Raw genomic sequence first — 20,442 nt, forward strand, 5'->3', positions numbered from 1 at the left:
TTTTTATTCAAGATGGCACACCTCCGCACATTGCAAATCCAGTTAAGCAGCTGCTGAAGCGCCATTTCAGAAATGCTACAATTATCAGCCACCTTTTCCCTACAGTCTGGCCATTCCAATCACCTGATCTTAATCTGTGTGACTTCTGGCTGTGGGACTACCTGAAAGATGTTGTGTTCAGTGTTCTGACTGCAGACTTAGCTGCATTGAAGGCATGCATTGCGCAACACATTCTGAATGTGACCCCGGAAACACCTCGATCAGTTGTGGAACATGCTGTTTCTCGATTTCAACTTGTTGCAGAAAATGGTGGACAGCATATTGAACATGTTTTATGCCAGTCACATGGAAATTAATAATCTGATTTGATTTTTATTGATGCTTTTTAAGCGGTTTTTGGCCTCAGGACAGTTAAAAACCAATGTGATTGATGCTTCTTATGCAGATTTTGACCTCAGGACAATTAAAAATCGATATGATTGGTGCTTTTTTGCAGTTTTTGGCCTCAGTACAATTAAAACTGAAGTGAGTGATCCTTTTTATGTGGTTTTTGGCCTCAGGACAGTTAAAAACTGATTTTTACCAGCTGATGTGATTTGGCCTTTCCATGGTGGATGGGTTTATGTAACTAACAGTATCACAACTGCACACCCATGCACACTGAGTAGTACAGTTTGGTTAACATCAAATATACACTTTAGACATTGTTTGTAGTTGACCACTATTAAATTATAAATCCCTCAATTACTACATTTTGTAACTATTTATTTTTCTTCTGCCACACATTTTCCCCCTTCTCTGATAATATTCTGTTGCAATTTGAGATCATTCTGACCGGTGGTGTTATTTCTACAATGGTTTGAAAGTTAAATTGTAGTCACCCTGTAGCTCAACCATTCTGCCTAAATTCATTCCCTCTGAGGTAATATTTTTGCACATTTGCAAGGAAGAATATCCAGCTATAATGTTTTGACATAACAGGAGGAAAACTTGAGTAACAGTGACAGTTTGAGTCTGTGCTGGAAGCACGTTTGTATGATTAACTGCTTTATGCAACGGCTCACAATAAGCAGATCTGGGTTCACATCTTGTTTTGGCACAGATTTTCAAAATGTCCAATAGGCTAATTAAACTATTATCAACTGCATTAGTGAATTGAGTTCCAATTTTTCCGTGGATGTACACAATTTGCTCGTGGAAAAAAAAATCTGTATACTCCATTAATATTTCCATCTTCTTCAATGTCAGCTCCTGCCTATGTATGTAAACGTAAAACTAGAACAGGAGAAAGGGAAAAAAATTAACATCGTCTAATATGTTCTGAAATTATTCGAAATTTTGTGGATAGCTTCTCTTAGATTCCTAAAAACATTTGTACATTTTTTGGTCTGGAGATCTTTTATTTAGAATTTGTTATGCTGATCTCTCCACTTTCTTAACCCTGTGGCACATAGCATCACTGCAGTGGACAGCTGTTAATGGTCACTTTTTTGGCATTTCCAACCAGTCCACTGCACTGGATACTTCCTACTGGTGACGTGCCATACATGTATTCGCACCCTAATGACTGACTGAAAATGCCAGAGTAGAGACCATTAAATGTTATCCACTGCAGTGAAAATCATGCACTACAAGGTTAATGGCTTCTGACTGTCATTGTGACAATTTTTACAGTTTTTAATTGCATTTATTAGCATAAATTAATCAATAGAATAGCTTTATTACATTTAAGTTGCATTCCATACTGTCCAATGACAACTTTCCAATTTTTGTATACATGTTGAATATTTTTTCTGCCTTTGTGCTCTATTTTTGAATTTCTGAGGACTTTCAAAAAAATGCTTCAGTTTAATATTTTGATGGTTGTCACATTTTCTTCGTTGAGGCTCAGAGTTTTCCTAATAATTAGTAGATTCTTTCTAATCAAAAATTTGTTCAGTGTTCAGAAGATTGGGACCAAAAAAGCTCTAATTCAAATATAGCTGCTAGAGAAAAGGCCTAAGCAGCTGTTCATTACACTACTCAACCAAGGGGAGAAAACTGCGAAATCACCAAAACATCTGATCGAGCGGCAGAATTTCCTCCACACACTTGACTATCAGTAAGCTTGAAAACTTTTTTTTTATTTATTGAAAAGATTTGAATTTTAGTAACAACCATAATGTATCAGCAATTTAAAGTCCTAATTCAGGGCACAAATGATATTTTTTTTATCTTACCAGTTCATTACTCCTAAATGCTTATCTATGGAAAAATTTCATTGCAGATGTGTAGTATGTGGAAACAATATGGCAAACTAGTGAAAAAGTTACATACATATTTATAATGTAACTAACTTTACAGAGACTTTTAATGCAAGTAGTATCAACAAGAAAAAGTGAACGACAATGTGTATGGAAAAGACTACAAACCAGCTGTGTCTGACTGGCAGGAGATGCAGGATTCAGTGGAAAAACTGGCTTTTCACTTTTAACATAAGCTTCAGGATTCAGGAACCATGGAACAAATTGTGATACCACATCACTTTGAACACTGTAAGATACAACAACACATTTGTAAGTACAGAATTTGTACACCACTTCAAAAATACCATAAATGAATAATTACAAAAGATAAAACTTTGATCTACTTAAATACAGAAAGAAAATCATAAGCATTAGAAAAATGTATAGGCTAACCACAAAAAAAAGGATTTATTTAAATGTGCTTCAAGAGTATTTATTTGCCAATTATGATGAATAATGGTATAATTTCTTGCCAGTTAATATCATGATCAAGATGGCAACAACACGGTAGAGTTGCTATACAAAAATACACAGTTCTTTTAGTAGAAGCTTAAGGTGTGACGGAAAGAAATACAGAAATCATAGGAATCTCACAATATTAAATACATAAAGAAAGAATAAAAAAAGGGCATAAAAGAAAATTAAAATATGTGCCCCAAACTCTTCAAACCTTGCTTTGCATATAAGGAATAAATGAAAATTTAAAAAGCTTGCTAAGAGGAAAGGGAGAAAAGAACAGTAGAGAAAGGTTAGCAAACATAACATGATGGTGGATAAGTGGGACAAAAGGAGTTGTGCAGAATTTGTGAACATTGTTGAAACTGTGAGACGGTGCAACACAAATTAAAATGGCCTATTTTTTAATTAATGTGAGATCAGAAGTTACAACGTCTGAAATACAGTCCTCCTCATGCAAACTTCCAACTTCATCAACTTAGGTGATTTAAGAAACAAGATAGATTTGCGGTAATAAAATATTTGATATATTTACCCCCTCCCCTAGCTGAAATTTACCTGTCAAAACTATTGTTAGAATTGGAGCAGTTTTAACTAGCAGGAAATTAAATGAGCTTCACAAGTTACAGGTATATGTTATATGCAACAGGCTTTCTGTACACTCTGTCATTTAAATTGACAGATTTGTAGTCTTATAAGAGAATTGCAGCTGGGAGTGTATAAAGTTAAACTGAAATGGATGGAATGAAATCTGATCTTTTCAAAAATGTCACTTAAGAGTCCAGAATTATAACCCATGATACTACTGAGGGGACGATGGTCATAAAATGCAAATGTTCATCAAGAAAGCTAAGATAGTGTTTGTATTTTGTAGAACTGATGGACAGACATTACAACTTACAAAGACAAAAAATGATTGCATCTTTAAAAATGGCTATATGTGAAGCCAACAATAATTTTTACAGTAGATCCTGATGATAGATATGTTACAAGTACGTAGAAAATTCTGGTAATAGGTAAACTGAATTTAAACATTTCATTCAATCTCACTTTAATCACTCTAGTGTATTAACTGAGTACAAAAGACAAGAAGATGAAATATAAATTTCTGCAATTAAAAATATATGCATGCATATTACATTACCATACCGTGTTTGAGCATTGTCCAAAACTTACAAATGGGAGGTATTGAAATAAGCACCCACTGTACTGAGACACAAGATTAACAGTACTAGACCTAATAAACTTCTTATTAGATTTTATACTGAGTATGCTCCAGAGATAGACCCCTTTCTAGCTTGCATTTATCGAGGATCTCTTGTGCAGCATGCAGTCTCACATAACGAGAAAAGAGGGCAGGTCAAACTTTTTCACCAGCATGGTCATGAGGGGCTATCACGGTGCTCTGTAACATTGGGAATTACTGCCTCAACTGCAGTGCATGCTGTCTGCCTAACCACTGGATCACAGTTAAACATTATTCAAGCAGCAAATTACTATTTCAACTCCAAATCCATCCACCCCTCCTCTACACATTGCTCCCATTATCATTTACATCAGTCACTTATTTCCACCAAGTACAACAATCGTTGACACATAAATAAATATCTTCTCATCCTACACCCCTCAGCACAATTTCTTCTTACAGGTTCATTTCCTAAATTCATCAATAGTTATCAATAGTTCTCTTTACAACCATCTAGAATTTTCGTTTGTCCATTTCTCACATCTATTTCAGATTTTTAATTCAGTTTTTTTCCCCCTCTCATTGAGCACCACTCTGTTTTACTTCCAATATTCCCCAGTGGTTACCCCACACTCACTGACATTATTTGCATTTTGCTCTTCCTCCCTCATAAAACATCCCATCCCAGTTGGACCACTGTTCTGTCAGCCTGAGTCAGTTTAGAAAAATATCCCCACACCCAGCTAAATTATAGTCCCGTATTTTATCTTGTTTCTTAAATGCTGCCTCCGCGCCATGGAAACCACTGCCCCCCCCCCCCCCCCCCCCAAAGAACTAACCATAAAAATTCTTCTCTCTGGGTACCACCCTTCCCTTCACGATGACTTTCAAATTTTCGGATACCTCCAACCCCTATCCCTAACTGAAAGGATACTACAGAAATGAATCTCTATGGTGCAGGCATCTCTGGATCATCTGTTTTCCCTCTGCAAGATATTGTTACCGTGCACCTGGACTATCTATATCATATCTCCCAATCTGATACTCTGCCCTCCGACACTTGGAGAAAACTCCAGACACCACCTCCAAAAGTTATCATATTTAATAACATTCTATTCCCACCTTGGAGCACCACTACTCATCAACATCAATCCTACTCCTACTGAACTCTCACATCAACCCCTCATAGCACCAGATCCCCCGTCTTGCTGACCTCTTCCATCTGTCATATCCTCCAAAACTCCCTCCTAACATCCCAAACATCCCACAAAACCTAGAACCTAAGCAAATGCAAAACACTTGTCCACTCATTCACCAGGAACTTCAATCCTACAGAAGTTTCAGTCCTACCCAAACACCTCACTTTGAACCTCATGTCCAAGTTCTGTCATGCCAAACTTGTCAAAAAACATACTCTCCTTCTCCTGATCCCTATAGTGGAATCACTTTTTTGCCACCAATCCCTCCCATCAAAGTCAATCTAATCCCAACACTGAACCTTGCCTCTCCTTATTCATACCACTATCCAACTGCGACCCTCCACTTCTCCCTCCTAACCAAACCCAGGTTACCTTCCAGGAATTCCTTACCTCCAACTTGGCCTCACAATCCTTACCCACATCCCTTCTCAAGAACACAAAACTCTCGAAGGAAGAAATACCAACCTCTAGATAATATATCGGGTAGTGTTGAGCATTATTATCAGATTGTTCTCTGAGAATACTGTTGTCTACAATAAGGTATTATTGCTAGAAGATAACAAGGAAATGTAGAAAGGACTTGGGCAGGATTTCAATTTAGTGCAGTGAATGGCAGCTATCTTCAAACATGGAGTATTGCAAGATAGGAAGACTCAGCATCCTGGCTTGGAGTAGCTAGGTGCACCATTAAATAAGGATGTGCTATGACAATGCTGATGATTCATGGCAAACAAAAGAAGCATTTGTGTAATGTCAGAGTCTGACACCAAATGGAACTGACAAGCAATGATTCCTGTTATTAACTGTTGTAATGTTGTTTGTTGGGATCCAATATAAGCCTCCTTCTTCTCCTGATCAGTATAGTGGAATCACTTTAGAAGAATTAGTATGCTGCATTCCTTCGCACAAATTTGAAACTGCTTGAAGTTTCCAGCATAAGTGCCACTGCAGGGTTAAAAAAGTCAAGATGTGCTGCACTAATACGGTCAAGATGAATATTTAATTATACGTACAGCCATTCATAACAATGCACTTGAGTCTGAAAGAGGCAAGGAAAGCTCTCTCTCTCTCTCTCTCTCTCTCTCTCTCTCTCTCTCTCTCTCTCTCTCTCACACACACACACACACACACACACACACACACACACACAGAGAGAGAGAGAGAGAGAGAGAGAGAGACTGTATAAGGAACACTGCACATCTCACATTATTAAAATCATTAGGGGCCATGATAAAAAACTAAAATGAAATAGGATGAACACGTAAAACAAGTTGCATGAAAGGCAAATTTATTGTAACGACACTGGGAAACTGTAATGCATCTGGTCGAGTGAGAATGCCAATTTTTAGTCCCTTTTATTGATATTCGTTTCTTTTAATATTTGTAAGGGTGCTAATTGTTGAACACCTGCACAATCCAAAAGCAACAGCAAAAGTAATGCATCTGTAAATGAAATTACATTACTAGTGCACACAATTCTACACTACTGTTCCAGCTTCTGATATCTCCTATCATGGCTATGAGATAACATGTTGTTTGTTGTTGTTGTTGCGGTCTTCAGTCCTGAGACTGGTTGGATGCAGCTCTCCATGCTACTCTATCCTGTGCAAGCTTCTTCATCTCTCAGTACCTACTGCAACCTACATCCTTCTTCTGAATCTGCTTGGTGTACTCATCTCTTGGTCTCCCTCTACGATTTTTACCCTCCACGCTGCCCTCCAATACTAAATTGGTGATCCCTTGATTCCTCAGAACATGTCCTACCAACCGATCCCTTCTTCTAGTCAAGTTGTGCCACAAACTTCTCTTCTCCCCAATCCTATTCAACACCTCCTTATTAGTTATGTGATCTACCCATCTAATCTTCAGCATTCTTCTGTAGCATCACATTTCGAAAGCTTCTATTCTCTTCTTGTATAAACTATTTATCGTCCATGTTTCACTTCCATACATGGCTACACTCCATACAAATACTTTCAGAAATGACTTCCTGACACTTAAATCTATACTCGATGTTAACAAATTTCTCGTCTTCAGAAACGCTTTCCTTCCCATTGCCAGTCTACATTCTATATCCTCTCTACTTCGACCATCATCAGTTATTTTGCTCCCCAAATAGCAAAACTCCTTCACTACTTTAAGTGTCTCATTTCCTAATCTAATACCTTCAACATCACCCGACTTAATTCGACTACATTCCATTATCCTCGTTTTGCTTTTGTTGATGTTCATCTTATATCCTTCCTTCAAGACACTATCCATTCCGTTCAATTGCTCTTCCAAGTCCTTTGCTGTCTCTGACAGAATTACAATGTCATCGGCGAACCTCAATGTTTTTATTTCTTCTCCATGGATTTTAATACCTACTCCGAATTTTTCTTTTGTTTCCTTTACTGCTTGCTCAATATACAGATTGAATAACATCGGGGAGAGGCTACAACCCTGTCTCACTCCCTTCCCAACCACTGCTTCTCTTTCATGCCCCTCAACTCTTATAACTGCCATTTGGTTTCTATACAAATTGTAAATAGCCTTTCGCTCCCTGTATTTTACCCCTGCCACCTTCAGAATTTGAAAGAGAGTATTCCAGTCAACATTGTCAAAAGCTTTCTCTAAGTCTACAAATGCTAGAAACGTAGGATTGCCTTTCCTTAATGTAGCTTCTAAGATAAGCCGTATGGTCAGTATTGCCTCACGTGTTCCAGTATTTCTACGGAATCCAAACTGATCTTCCCTGAGGTCGACTTCTACTAGTTTTTCCATTCGTCTGTAAAGAATTCGCGTTAGTATTTTGCAGCCGTGACTTATTAAACTGATAGTTCGGTAATTTTCACATCTGTCAACACCTGCTTTCTTTGGGATTTGAATTATTATATTCTTCTTGAAGTCTGAGGGTATTTCGCCTGTCTCATACATCTTGCTCACCAGATGGTAGAGTTTTGTCAGGACTGGCTCTCCCAAGGCCGTCAGTAGTTCCAATGGAATGTTGTCTACTCCCGTGGCCTTGTTTCGACTCAGGTCTTTCAGTGCTCTGTCAAACTCTTCATGCAGTATCGTATCTCCCATTTCATCTTCATCTACATCCTCTTCCATTTCCATAATATTGTCCTCAAGTACATCGCCCTTGTATAGACCCTCTACATATTCCTTTCACCTTTCTGCTTTCCCTTCTTTGCTTAGAACTGGTTTTCAATCTGAGCTCTTGATATTCATACAAGTGGCTCTCTTTTCTCCAAAGATCTCTTTAATTTTCCTGTAGGCAGTATCTATCTTACCCCTAGTGAGATAAGCCTCTACATCCTTACATTTTGTCCTCTAGCCATCCCTGCTTAGCCATTTTGCACTTCCTGTCAATCTCATTTTTGAGACGTTTGTATTCCTTTTTGCCTGCTTCATTTACTGCATTTTTATATTTTCTCCTTTCATCAATTAAATTCAATATTTCTTCTGTTACCCAAGGATTTCTACTAGCCCTCGTCTTTTTACCTACTTGATCCTCTGCCGCCTTCACTGCTTCATCCCTCAAAGCTACCCATTCTTCTTCTACTGTATTTCTTTCCTCCATTCCTGCCATTTGTTCCCTTACACTCTCCCTGAAACTCTGTACAACCTCTGGTTTAGTCAGTTTATCCAGGTACCATCTCCTTAAATTCCCACCTTTTTTGCAGTTTCTTCAGTTTTAATCTACAGTTCATAACCAATAGATTGTGGTCAGAGTCCACATCTGCCCCTGGAAATGTCTTACAATTTAAAACCTGGTTCCTAAATCTCTGTCTTACCATTATATAATCTATTTGATACCTTCTAATATCTCCAGGGTTCTTCCATGTATACAACCTAACATCTCTTAGCAAATTTAGAGACACACCACTATGATTGCAATATATCGCGGTCTTACAGAGATGCTCAAACGAGAATCCTGGAAAGAAAGCAACACTTGTTTTGTGAAAGCAGAGAATTGGTATTTGAGGAAGACTGTGTGAAAACCTTCATTGTTACCTCACATAGAGATGTCAAGAATTAGATAAGACGGACTAGGGCACATATTCAAGCACACAGATGGTCATTCTTTCCCTCATTTCAAACACAAATGGAAAATCACAGAAAATTGCTTATATTGGTTCAAAATACCTTCTGCCATACTCTGTACAGTGGTTTGAAGGACAAGGTCAGTATAACACAAAATGAACTCTTCATAACATATACTATTTGTACAATACCATCTTACCTTGACATTTGTCTCCGCATGACACAATCCAGTACTTGTGCAATTAATCTCAAAAGGTCTACAAATTGTGAAGCATTGACAAAGTCCTCCTCTTGCAGTTTTTGGAAGCACCAAAAGACTAAACAGGACACAACATCACACTGCTCATAGAGAAAGTTATGTATCCGCGATTCATCATCATCAGGAACTTCCACAAGCTTTCTGGAACAAATGACAATGTCAGAATTAAAAGATAACTGTTGCAAAGTTATACTGAAATAAGCTACCACTGCACTACTCCAGAATGCTATCAACAAGTAATCATTTTAGATGTTACTCTAAATAGTAAGTGCCACAGACGTCAAACTGCTGAGCCATAGTTGAAAATTAATACTGAATGCACTGTTTTTTCACTATCAGAGCCATACACCAGGAGTTACTCAAAAATTAAAAAATGCTTAAGTTATTGATAACTTAAACATTCAAAACAGCTGGCAACTCGTACTTTCATATATGTGTCCTGGGAAAGTCTGCATGGACATCTATTATTGTGGAACACACTGCTGATGATGGTAGGGTAATCATTATCTCCATCTCCACCAGCTTCGGACAACATGTTTCAAATATTAAATCCTTCTCCTACTTTCCACACAATTTATGCTCATGCAGCCTTTCAAAATTACAAAGTACATAAACAGAAACTAAATGCTAACTCCCAGCAGACTGCCATTTCTTCTTCCAAATCATGACACTTTGAGATGGACTCTTGAATATCCTTCTTTTCAATAATATGTAAGTGTAAGGACAATTAAGTTGAAATGTTTAAAGGTTGGAAACTTCCATTCCAAAAACTTTCCCACCTACTCATAGAAGATACAGCAATCAGTTATGAGTTACCATCAATGTATAATTATGCAGTATGAATTCTTCAGAAAATCATCAAAAATTAATGATCACACCTATGGCTTTACAGACTATTACCTTATTACTAACCAAACAGAGCTGCATTAAAATAAACCCTTCATTAGGGATGAAAACAATGAAATATAATACCTGATTGGGACTTGAAACAGGAACTATTTCTTGCATGAATAGTCATGTTAATCAAATAGGACATCCATTTATACATCTAGGACTGATTCAAACCTTCACTGTCCCTAACACTTCCCTCCTCTTACTTCACAACACTAGTGAAGCTGATGTTAGATGTAATGTCTCCCAAGGAAATGAGATAGGGCCTTCACTGTACTTCATCTATATAAATGATTTAGGAGAAAATCTGAGCATCCTTCTTACACTGTTTGCTGATTATGCCATCATTTACGGTCTTCAGAAGATCAAACTGTATTATAAAATTATTTAGACAACATAGAGTGTGGGGCAAAATAGATATTACAAGTCTTTTCTACTACAATATAATAAACAGTGACAGATTTATGTTACCATATTCAGCTATGGCAGACAATCTGAAATTTAATACAGAAGATTTTGAAAGTGCTTCCTTTGTGCAGCAATGAGTTTGTACAGCCTCAAACTAAATTCTGTGATGACTTTCTGGAAAACAACACTTTTGACTGCATGCAACTCTCTGGAAATTGCAGTACACAGATCCAGGAGTGTTGATGGTCCTTGTTTGAAGACCGCGTCCTTTAGATTACACCATAAGAAATAATCACAAGGGCTGAGATCCAGGCTATAAGGCTGTCATTCTAAACCAGATATAGTGAATTTTAAAGTGAATATGGCAACAACTCAATCTCTGACTGTCATCTGAAGGAAATTGTACTTGTTCATGCAGAATCGAGCACAGCCACACTGTACTATAGACATCTTCAAATACTTTCTAAAATCCTATTCTGCACCACCCTGTGTCTGAATGACATGAAAAGTGACAACTGACTGAACAATAAAAGTATGAGGTCCTCCACATGACAACTAAGAGAAGTCTGTTGAACTTCTGTTACATGATAAATGACACAAATTTTGAGGTAGTCATCTCAAATATCTAGGGCTTACTGTTAGGAACAATTTCTACTGGAATGATCACACAGAAAGTGTTGTATGGAATGCGAACCAATGACTGCATTTTGTAGGCAAAACTCTTACAAGATGCAACAAATTCATTAGATAAACTGCTAACAAGGGACCGATGACCTCAGCAGTTTGGACCTATACGACCTAACCATAAATTTCAAAAAGAAAACTGCTAACACTATGTTTATCTGTTCTCTCTTTCTTTAACTATTTCAGTGCAGTATGGAATCTTTGCCAGATAGAGTAACACAGTACATCGAAAGCATTCAAATAAGGTTGGCTTGAATGAGTTATTATGGTTAGCTTGAATCAATTATTATGGTTGGATCAATTTCTGCTATCAGGAAAGTGGGCAGAGTCTCATTGATATGACAAGAAGTTTGCATGGATTTCACTAAGTCGAAAGCAGCAAGATTTTCTCACAAAAATTTCATTCACAACTTCCTCCCCCTGATACCACAACATTCTGTTGCCTCTGCAACAACCACCACAATAAAATAAGAGTTCACTTGGAAAGATTTAAGTGGTCATTTTTCCGCCATGCACTAATCGAATGTGTGACTGCACATATATAATTTGAGAATGGTGTCTTGCACCCACTATATATTCCAGTTCCACCAATAACAGCATGTTAGTGAAATCGAGATTGCGATGCTTTTGTAAGCCAGTCACAGCTCATGTCACGTGATCTCGCCAAGTGATGATAGCAGATCTTCATAGTGTACAGCTCATGATGTAGTCAGCCAATAAAAACATCAATTTTAAGAAGTGTAAACCAAGAGATAGGAAAAGTTAATGGTTTAAATTAATGTTCATAGCGTAGCTACGTGAAAAGCTAAGCTTTCACATATAATATTTGTCTTTTTTGTGTGTGTTAACACTTTAAGATACATCACGCAAATGTGCCAGTAACATTTTAAATATCGACCTAAATGTCTGGTCTTCTGGGCTAGAGATTCTTCTAAGCGGCTGGCCCTCAAAGAGTTGATCTTTAAACGAGAGTCAAACATTCTGCGATTTAAAAAATTCAAAGGACGTTCTTGTTCTAACATAATTCAACTTGCATAAAATTAAATTTACTTTGAAAGTAATGCTTTTCAAACCATCATTCACAATATTTTCCCACGAGCTATTAGAATTCGTTTCAGCAATTATCCGACACCACCAGAAAACAGGTGTTACTATCCATGTGTAAGTACGATGACGTAGGAAGCCCATATGTTTGTACGCACATATCATTAAGAGATTGCACAGCATTAAGATATCTCACCTTACGTCATAAACAACATGGGACATCAGATGATACTCCGAAAACATCGGAATTTCGTAAATGATACTAAAATGCATAATTCGGCTTAAAGTGCACATTCGTGTGTCCATATTCACAAATATGTAGGCAGCAACCTGTTATTAAGCTTTTCGGGATGCAAATTTTCTAGGAATACTAGTACTGTATTATCTCGTGTTGGGTTTGTGGCATCTCTGGCGTGAAGTGCTATGTTCAACAGCCATCTTTCTGTATTTGCTCTATCAAGTGTGCTTTTGATCCTAAAAGTGTGTTATTACGGTTCAATGCCATGTAAACCCCACAGTCCCCGACTTCAACGTTGTGCATTTGGGAATAATTTTGTGTTATTTTCACCAGTAATGAACTTTGTGTGCTGGTCCACATTGTCTTCAGAACAATTGATCTATCAGTGTCATTTTGTGCTTGTGCCACGCACAATTTTAACTCTGCTTGCGTATATACAAGTGTTCCTAATGTGCAATTGGTTAAAACTGAACAATTACCTGGCCCCTGCGATGCCAGCAGCCACTTAACCATTACCGGCCCAACATGGCCACCGTCAAATGCTACTACGCAGCAATGCCTGCCACCCGGACAGTGCACGCCTCTCACTGACGCTACGATTAAGCAGTCGCCTTCTGGTTGGTTGATGTGCTGACAAACATGTACTCCAAACGCTCATATGCGTGGGGTCGCTCATTCCTACTTGCCTAATGTCATTGCACCCCCCCCCCTCCCCCCCACAGCTCCACTCTCTGCTTCCTTGGCTACACTTTCCACATGTGCATCTCTGCTCGAAGGTATTACGGCACACCTCTTCGATTTACTGGACGTGCACAAGCAGATTGATGGGCTCCACATATATAATGCAGAGTTACGCTACCGCACTGCTACCGCCTCCACTGAATTGGCTCACATACGGAATAAATTATGCAGCCTCTCTGCAGAGCCGCTTCTTTCGGCGCCACCTCCCTCTCCTAGTGTGTCTTCACTCTGCTTTGCTCCTGTGTCAAGTTGCACTTTCACTGCTGCTGGTTCTGTGCCGACGCAGATGGACCAGCGGGATGCTCCTGTTGTCGCTTCGGGGGACCCTTCACATCCCATGGTTGCCGAATCACACCCACCATTGTTGACTACTGCCGACACCCCGCCAACTTGACTCCGGCCCAGCATGGACGATCTTGTTCTCGCTATGCGGTAGCTACCACGTTGCGTCCTCAGTCATGGCCTGCTGCCGACGCTCCGCACACGCCATCCCAGCACGTCAAGATCAGTCAACCGCCTGGTGACCAAATCCACACCACAGAACCCCCCCCCCCACCCCCCATCCGACCCAAAGCTCAACATCTTTTCCCACCGCTCCCAGTCGGCCTGCCTCTGCTGACGCTGCTGTCGCGGCCTCCTTTGACTCGCCACCGCCTGCGCAGCTGTTTGGCATGCAGGACCCTGACAACGAAGCGCCTGAGCCGCACACTTCGCGTGCCAGATGCCGCCTCTGCGCGCCGTGCTGGCATGAAGGTTTTTTTGTGGATGTGTGCTAGCTCCGCCCCACCAGTGGTGGGGCGGCTCTGTGGCGTCTCTAATGCAAAGCGACAGTTCTTGGGCTATGCTCTTTGGCTTTTCTCCTTGTCTTTGTGTTCTAGCGCTATGTTCAACAGCCATCTTTCTGTATTCGCTCTATTAAGTGACAAAATAAATGTCTTTTTTATCCTAAAAGTGTGTTATTATGGTTCAACACCACGTAAAACCCACAGGTTCTTTATTATTGTATAATGCCATATGTGCCAGAAGATGAGAATGTGCATTTGAAATTCAGCAAATAATTGAAACTAGCCAATGGTGTGGAGTGAAACACTTCATTTCAAACAAATTCACTGTCTCTGGGGGGGGGGGGGGGGGGGGGAGAGAGAGAGAGAGAGAGAGAGAGAGAGAGAGAGAGAGAGAGACTAATAAAAGGCCAATTTCTGTAGCAAATCGAAAAAAGTAACTTCATTGTTCTGCAAGGCAATTAATGCTCGACTGCCAAAAATGTGGAAATAAAATAAAATCAGAAAACTGAAACCATTAACATATTTTAACCTTCATTATTATGTGAATGTATTTTAATTCATTTGATAGCTCCTGGCCACAGAATTATATTTTGTTTTCTCTTAACATGAGAGCTGTAAATAAAGAAGAAACAGCAAAATCACTAAAAGTAAATACTAGTCACGTGGAGACTGCTCCCCTTCCCCACTACAACTCAGACTGCTCTGCGCATGTGCAAATCTGGCAGCTTGGGTTCACAGAAAATTTTTCCGGGTAGCATCTGGCTTCCGCTTACTACTGCTGATACAGCTGACGCTCCTAACAGCCACATTTCAAATAGCCAGAAGTGGGAGAAGGTACTGCTCATACGCGACTCAACAACACATGCGCATATGCTGCTGAGTCGCGTATGAGCCCACTAGCAACTCTTCATACAAACCTAATGTGAACTGTTGTGACATCACCCTCATCGGAAACAGTTTGTTGTTATGAAGAATTGCATAGGCTTCATCCTAAAGCCTTTGACACATTTTGCTGTTGGCAGACGCTTATGTCTGCACTGTGTTTCACTGTTGTAAATGACGCATTTCCTTTGCAACTTAAGTTTTAATTTGATTTTTTTTATCTCATTTATGTTTTTGACCGCAGTATTGTTCTGCAGTGGCGGGATACAGTAAAATTCTTTGTATCAGTTCTTGGCAGTCAAAATAACAATAATTTACCTGCAAACTAAAACAATGAAAAATTCCCGGAATTCTAAAAGAATCCCGGGTTTTTCCCAGTTTTCTCCCGGATGAAAAAAATCCCGGGTGACAGTGTCACATTATAAAATGTAAGTGCACAGTACCTATTGTTATTTAGATTTGACATGGACTCCTTTTGGTGCTTTGGTTAGAGATTTCACACCCAGTACATCAACACGACTGTTCTTGTTAAAATGCAAAGAAAAAGAGAGTAAGTGATGTGCAAAGTTTTTTACCATAATCACTTACACATCTGCTACTAACATTTTACATTACACCGGTATACAGTGTGCATTCACACAATATTTATAATACTTGCATATCTTGCATCCAGAATTCTACTGTGTAAGACAGAAAGTGAAAGGGCATCAATGACCCCAAATTTGATAGTTCAATATAATGGATCGTATTATTTTTTCTTTCTTTGTTCTTTTTCTTTTACATGATAAGGTATATATACACAAAGCCAAAGATAAATGTAAATTAATTAGTTGCTCTGTGGCATAGATGATCTTTTGATACAAAACAGAGAAGAGATACGCTCTTCAATTGATTAATTTCTGTATCTTCATCTGTTTGTTTCTATAAGTGGTAGCAGGTGGGTGTATGACGAGATCCACACCAGTATTGTTTAAAAATGTGTATTTCTAGTGTACATTAAAAGCGTCAAAGGTTATTGCGAAAGTAGAGTTTTATTCACATAGACCACGCCTGTGTTCACCATTTCGCCCGCACCGAGAATCCTGCATCCGGAGGTTTGGAGCAGACAAGAGGAATTTGCACGAGCAGCGCAGGAGCAATCCTGCATCGGTATTGCTATAATCAGGACTACGTACAATGGAATTAATGTGAAGAAGTACGTAACTTAAATGATGAATATTGATCTTAAATAGATTGACGCTGAAGATCTGGTAATATTAGTACCAGTTAAAATTCACCCAGGATATGTGTACCTTCCAATTCCTTTTAATTATTCTTTCCAATTAATTTTTTTTAATAATTCAAGCAGCAATTATTAATCAGTTTCCATTATTTATCCGCCCACCTACAAGCCATTATTCATTGGCAACCGTTTAAAAGGATGGCACCTAGCGAAATAGGAACAGACCATTCAGCTGTTGAGAAAAAAAAAGTTTTTTGAGATAAATGATTCACTTTATTGTTACTAGAAACAAGTAAACTTTTGTTGTATTTGTTACATGTCCGTGAGATTGGGAATGAGAAAAACATTGAAAGAGCATATTAAAATTAAATTCTACCAACAAAAGAGACGTGCTGGGAATGCTGATTTCAGCGGTAAAGGTAGGAAGCTGCTACAGTGTATGTTTTTATGGCCGCACTCGGCACCATCTCTCTGGCAGTAGATAATGTCTTATTCTTCCTATCAACATCCTTTATGGAAAGTGCATTTCTAAAGACAGGATGAAAATTTGTATAAACTCATCATTAAAGTGCAAGATAAATCATCAGTTTCTATAAGGCTGTGACAGATAATAATCAGGTTTTTTTTAATGAATACGCAGCTAAATCTACTTTAATTGAAAAGCACTGATACGACAAATTTTCATGTTTGAAAATTTTTTTTCATAATTTGGTTAAAAACTATTCCCAATGGAGTCAAAGGAAATGTCCATTGCTGAAAATTCATTACAAAATGCAACATGCCAAGATGTTTGAAATCCAAGCTTGGCAACAGTTGAAGGTAAAGCGCCAACTCGTGAACTGGCCGATGGCAACCTAAACAACAATTTTGGTGTCCCATCATTAAAAAATCATGACACTGATAATATAACTGTTCATGGTGTCACTTTTATGATGCCCAATGAGAGAATTTCTCAGTTGTTACCAGGAAACATTTTTCCAAATAGTGAAACTGAAGTGCACGACACAGAAAATTCCTAAGATTATTTTCTCACAACGTCGCAAATGCAAGAGCAGGAACAGTTCATAAAAGCAATGTAAAAACTAGTGAGACACACAATTTGACACAACTCATGCAACTAATAACACTACAGTTTACACAGCACTGCACAAAACATCAGGAAAATACAGGACAACAGCTTACACAGCAAAATTAGGTATTGAACGACTTCAAGAATAGTATTAGTCAATAGTTTAGTGAAGTGAGCAAAACTATATGCACTGAATTATCTGACGAACTATCCGAGAAGTTGACAGAGCTGGGTAAACAACTAAAACAAGAAATAATACCTACATATCTCACAATATAAATATGTTAATGGAAAAAGTATCATCTGTAGACAATAAACAGGAACAACTTGCAGGTGGGCATATTCTCAAATTCAGGAGACACAATATCAAATGGATGCGTTGGTAAAAAAATGTTACGAATGCAGTCAGTGAGCTGCAAGACGTTTGTAAAAACTTACTTACAGAAGTACAACAGCAAAGTCTAAGAGTGGATCAGTTAAATTTCGAGTCAAATTTGCCAAAAAACTTAGAGGTAAGATATGTGCAGATGTAAAGGGAATAACTGAAAAGGCTAAAGCCAGGATGCCGGATAAGGGCAGCACCCTTGCTGAAAAGGTAGTGTCAGAGTGCAAAATTTATGCATGTACTGTAGAAGAAGCCCCAAAAGAGAAAGAAAGTCAACTTCTAGCTAAAACAGATTCAGATTTAAAGGAAGCCGAGGAGAAGTTATGAGGCAGTACTGCTAAAACTACTGACATTCCAAAACAACATTTGACAGAAAACAAACCCATACTTTTAGAGAAGTTAGATACTTTCACTGGTTATGCACAATACATGGCTAGCCTGTCGAAGGAAAATAGCGAAGGTTGCAGAATGCAGCAACACTTGTCGGCAGCTGTATCTCTCAAGCAAGCGCAATTGCCATGTGCTAAGCCACAAGTGAACACAAACACACCCGTCATTGACAGTGCAGTGGGTTTGTCAACATTACTTGCAAATGAGGGATTGCTTAGGCACCATCAATTTCTGGTATTTACCTCTGGAGGAAGAAAAACAAATCCCCTGGTCTTTATCACAGCATTTTGAAATGTTTTACCTAGTACCTGGACCAAAGCCCAGAAAATTAGATTTGTTGTTGGATACACACAGCATGATGTTCTGCTATGGGCTATGGACATGGAGGAATGTTGCCAATACTATGAACAGTTTGAGAGAGCCTTTCTGGATAAATATTGGTCTGAGTCCGTACACGAGAGGCTCAGATGTGAAGTATTCAACCCAGCTCCGTTCAATAGCAAACAAGGAAGCTCAAGGAAGTATTTTGAAAAATATTTGAATAAAACCAGATATGGGACGAATCCAGTATCTCAAGCAGACATTCTGAAAATTTTAAAGAGTCGTCTCATTATCAGTCCTGAACACAACACCGAATACTTTCTATCTGTCCTGGACGCAATAGATTTGATACACGAAGAGAGGCCAGTATAACCCAAGCCTGTTAATACGCAGATAATGCCACAGAGATTTATGGAACAACACGTGAACAACGGATTCTAAGTACAACATGGATGGCAACCTTACCTCACATAGACCTATGGTAATGGTAATCACAACAGCAATGGAGAAAGCCATAAAGTCAAAGGCAGATATAAAAAAAATAGGTAAAAATTTAACAAAAACAACCACAACAGGTAAGTAGCGTATGACCGGCCTGTACATAATGTACAGACACCAGCTACCGGCAATAATCAGCTCATCACTTGACAAACACAAAACAATAGTAGACAGCCAAATAAGTCACAGACAGCGGGATTCAGCCAAAAAAGTAACGCAAATATGCCAAACAATGAGCAAAGGCAAAGAGAATTTTAGTCGAGAGCCTCACAGGATACTAATTGGCACAATCAAACACCAACATAGTGGAAGTTACTCCTAACTGAACCGATGCCACTGCAACACTGGAAAACTTGAACTGGTCATGGTCGGCTCCTGTTCTGTTCATCCTCATCACTGACATGCGAGTCACCCAACGTGGTGGTGACTGAAATAAGATTAGCACTCGGCGACCGAACTTCTCCGGATGGGCCTCGCAGCCAACAAAGTCATGCGCTCATTTCCATTTTGTGACCTTGGAGGAGAGTGGAGGCACAAGCTTGATCGACACTTGCTTAGTCAGATACGATCAAGGTAGTGATGTGAAAGATGACCTGTATCGAAGTAATGAGGGTACACAGAAAAACTTGACAGTACGCAAGGTACAAGGTACTCTTAAAGCCAAAATATTTGATCTTGATGCACCCATTGTGATTGACACAGGTGCTACAACTAATTTGATGTCACAGGGATTCATTCAAGAACTGAAGAAACATGGGCGTATACCCACACTGCCAGTGCAAAACTGCAAGGTGCAAACCACAACTGGTCAGAAATCAATAGAAGTCAAGATACAAGCCTTAATTCCTGAACAATTAGGACAGTTTTCTGTACTATGAATTTTTTTTTATATTAGAGAAATTAATAGTTGAATGCTTAATCAGTATGAATACATTTAGGACATAGCAAGTACAAACTGATATAGGAAAGGGCCAATGTCATTTCACTGCAAATAAGCAATTATTTGTAATGGACCTAATCAAATGAAGTACTTATAGACTTAAAACAGAAGTTATTCACGATTTTGAGGTTCAAGTGGAAAATCTCACAGTTATGTATGTCAACACATACAATAACAAACAGTTGGTTGCAGAAGTCATAAACGTCAACACAATAAGCACAAAAGCAAGTGAATCAAAGCGTGTTTTCTCAAGAGCAGCAAGCAGAACTTATGGAACTGATACTTGCTTATATACATGTGTTTGAAAAAAGACCAGGTATTATTAACAATTTTGTGTACAAAATGGAAGCATACCCTCACGAAAATTTTTGTTCTTCTTCATACCCTACACCATGGACAAAGAGGGAAGCAGTAAGAAAAGAGATTAGCAGGATACTTGAATGGGGCGTAATACAACCATCATTTTCTCCTTATTGTAGTCCTATTTTGGCCATGAGTAAGCCAGATGACAAGGTGCGCTTGGTCCTCAA

The 20,442-nt window shown here is 38.7% G+C and overlaps 1 protein-coding gene across 1 annotated transcript in view; it reads right to left on the reverse strand.

Moving 5' to 3' along the window:
* The window catches only part of LOC124757568 (MMS19 nucleotide excision repair protein homolog), a 148,677-nt gene that overhangs the window by 18,347 nt on the left and 109,888 nt on the right, over positions 1–20,442 (reverse strand). The window contains exons 10-11 of the mRNA XM_047249069.1: positions 9,355–9,555; positions 2,412–2,532 (exon numbers count right to left, since the gene is read on the reverse strand). Coding sequence (XP_047105025.1) covers positions 2,412–2,532; positions 9,355–9,555 — 322 coding nt within the window. The remainder of the gene's footprint in view (positions 1–2,411; positions 2,533–9,354; positions 9,556–20,442) is intronic.

This window comes from Schistocerca piceifrons, unplaced genomic scaffold (assembly GCF_021461385.2).
Source record: "Schistocerca piceifrons isolate TAMUIC-IGC-003096 unplaced genomic scaffold, iqSchPice1.1 HiC_scaffold_552, whole genome shotgun sequence".
Taxonomy (NCBI): domain Eukaryota; kingdom Metazoa; phylum Arthropoda; class Insecta; order Orthoptera; family Acrididae; genus Schistocerca; species Schistocerca piceifrons.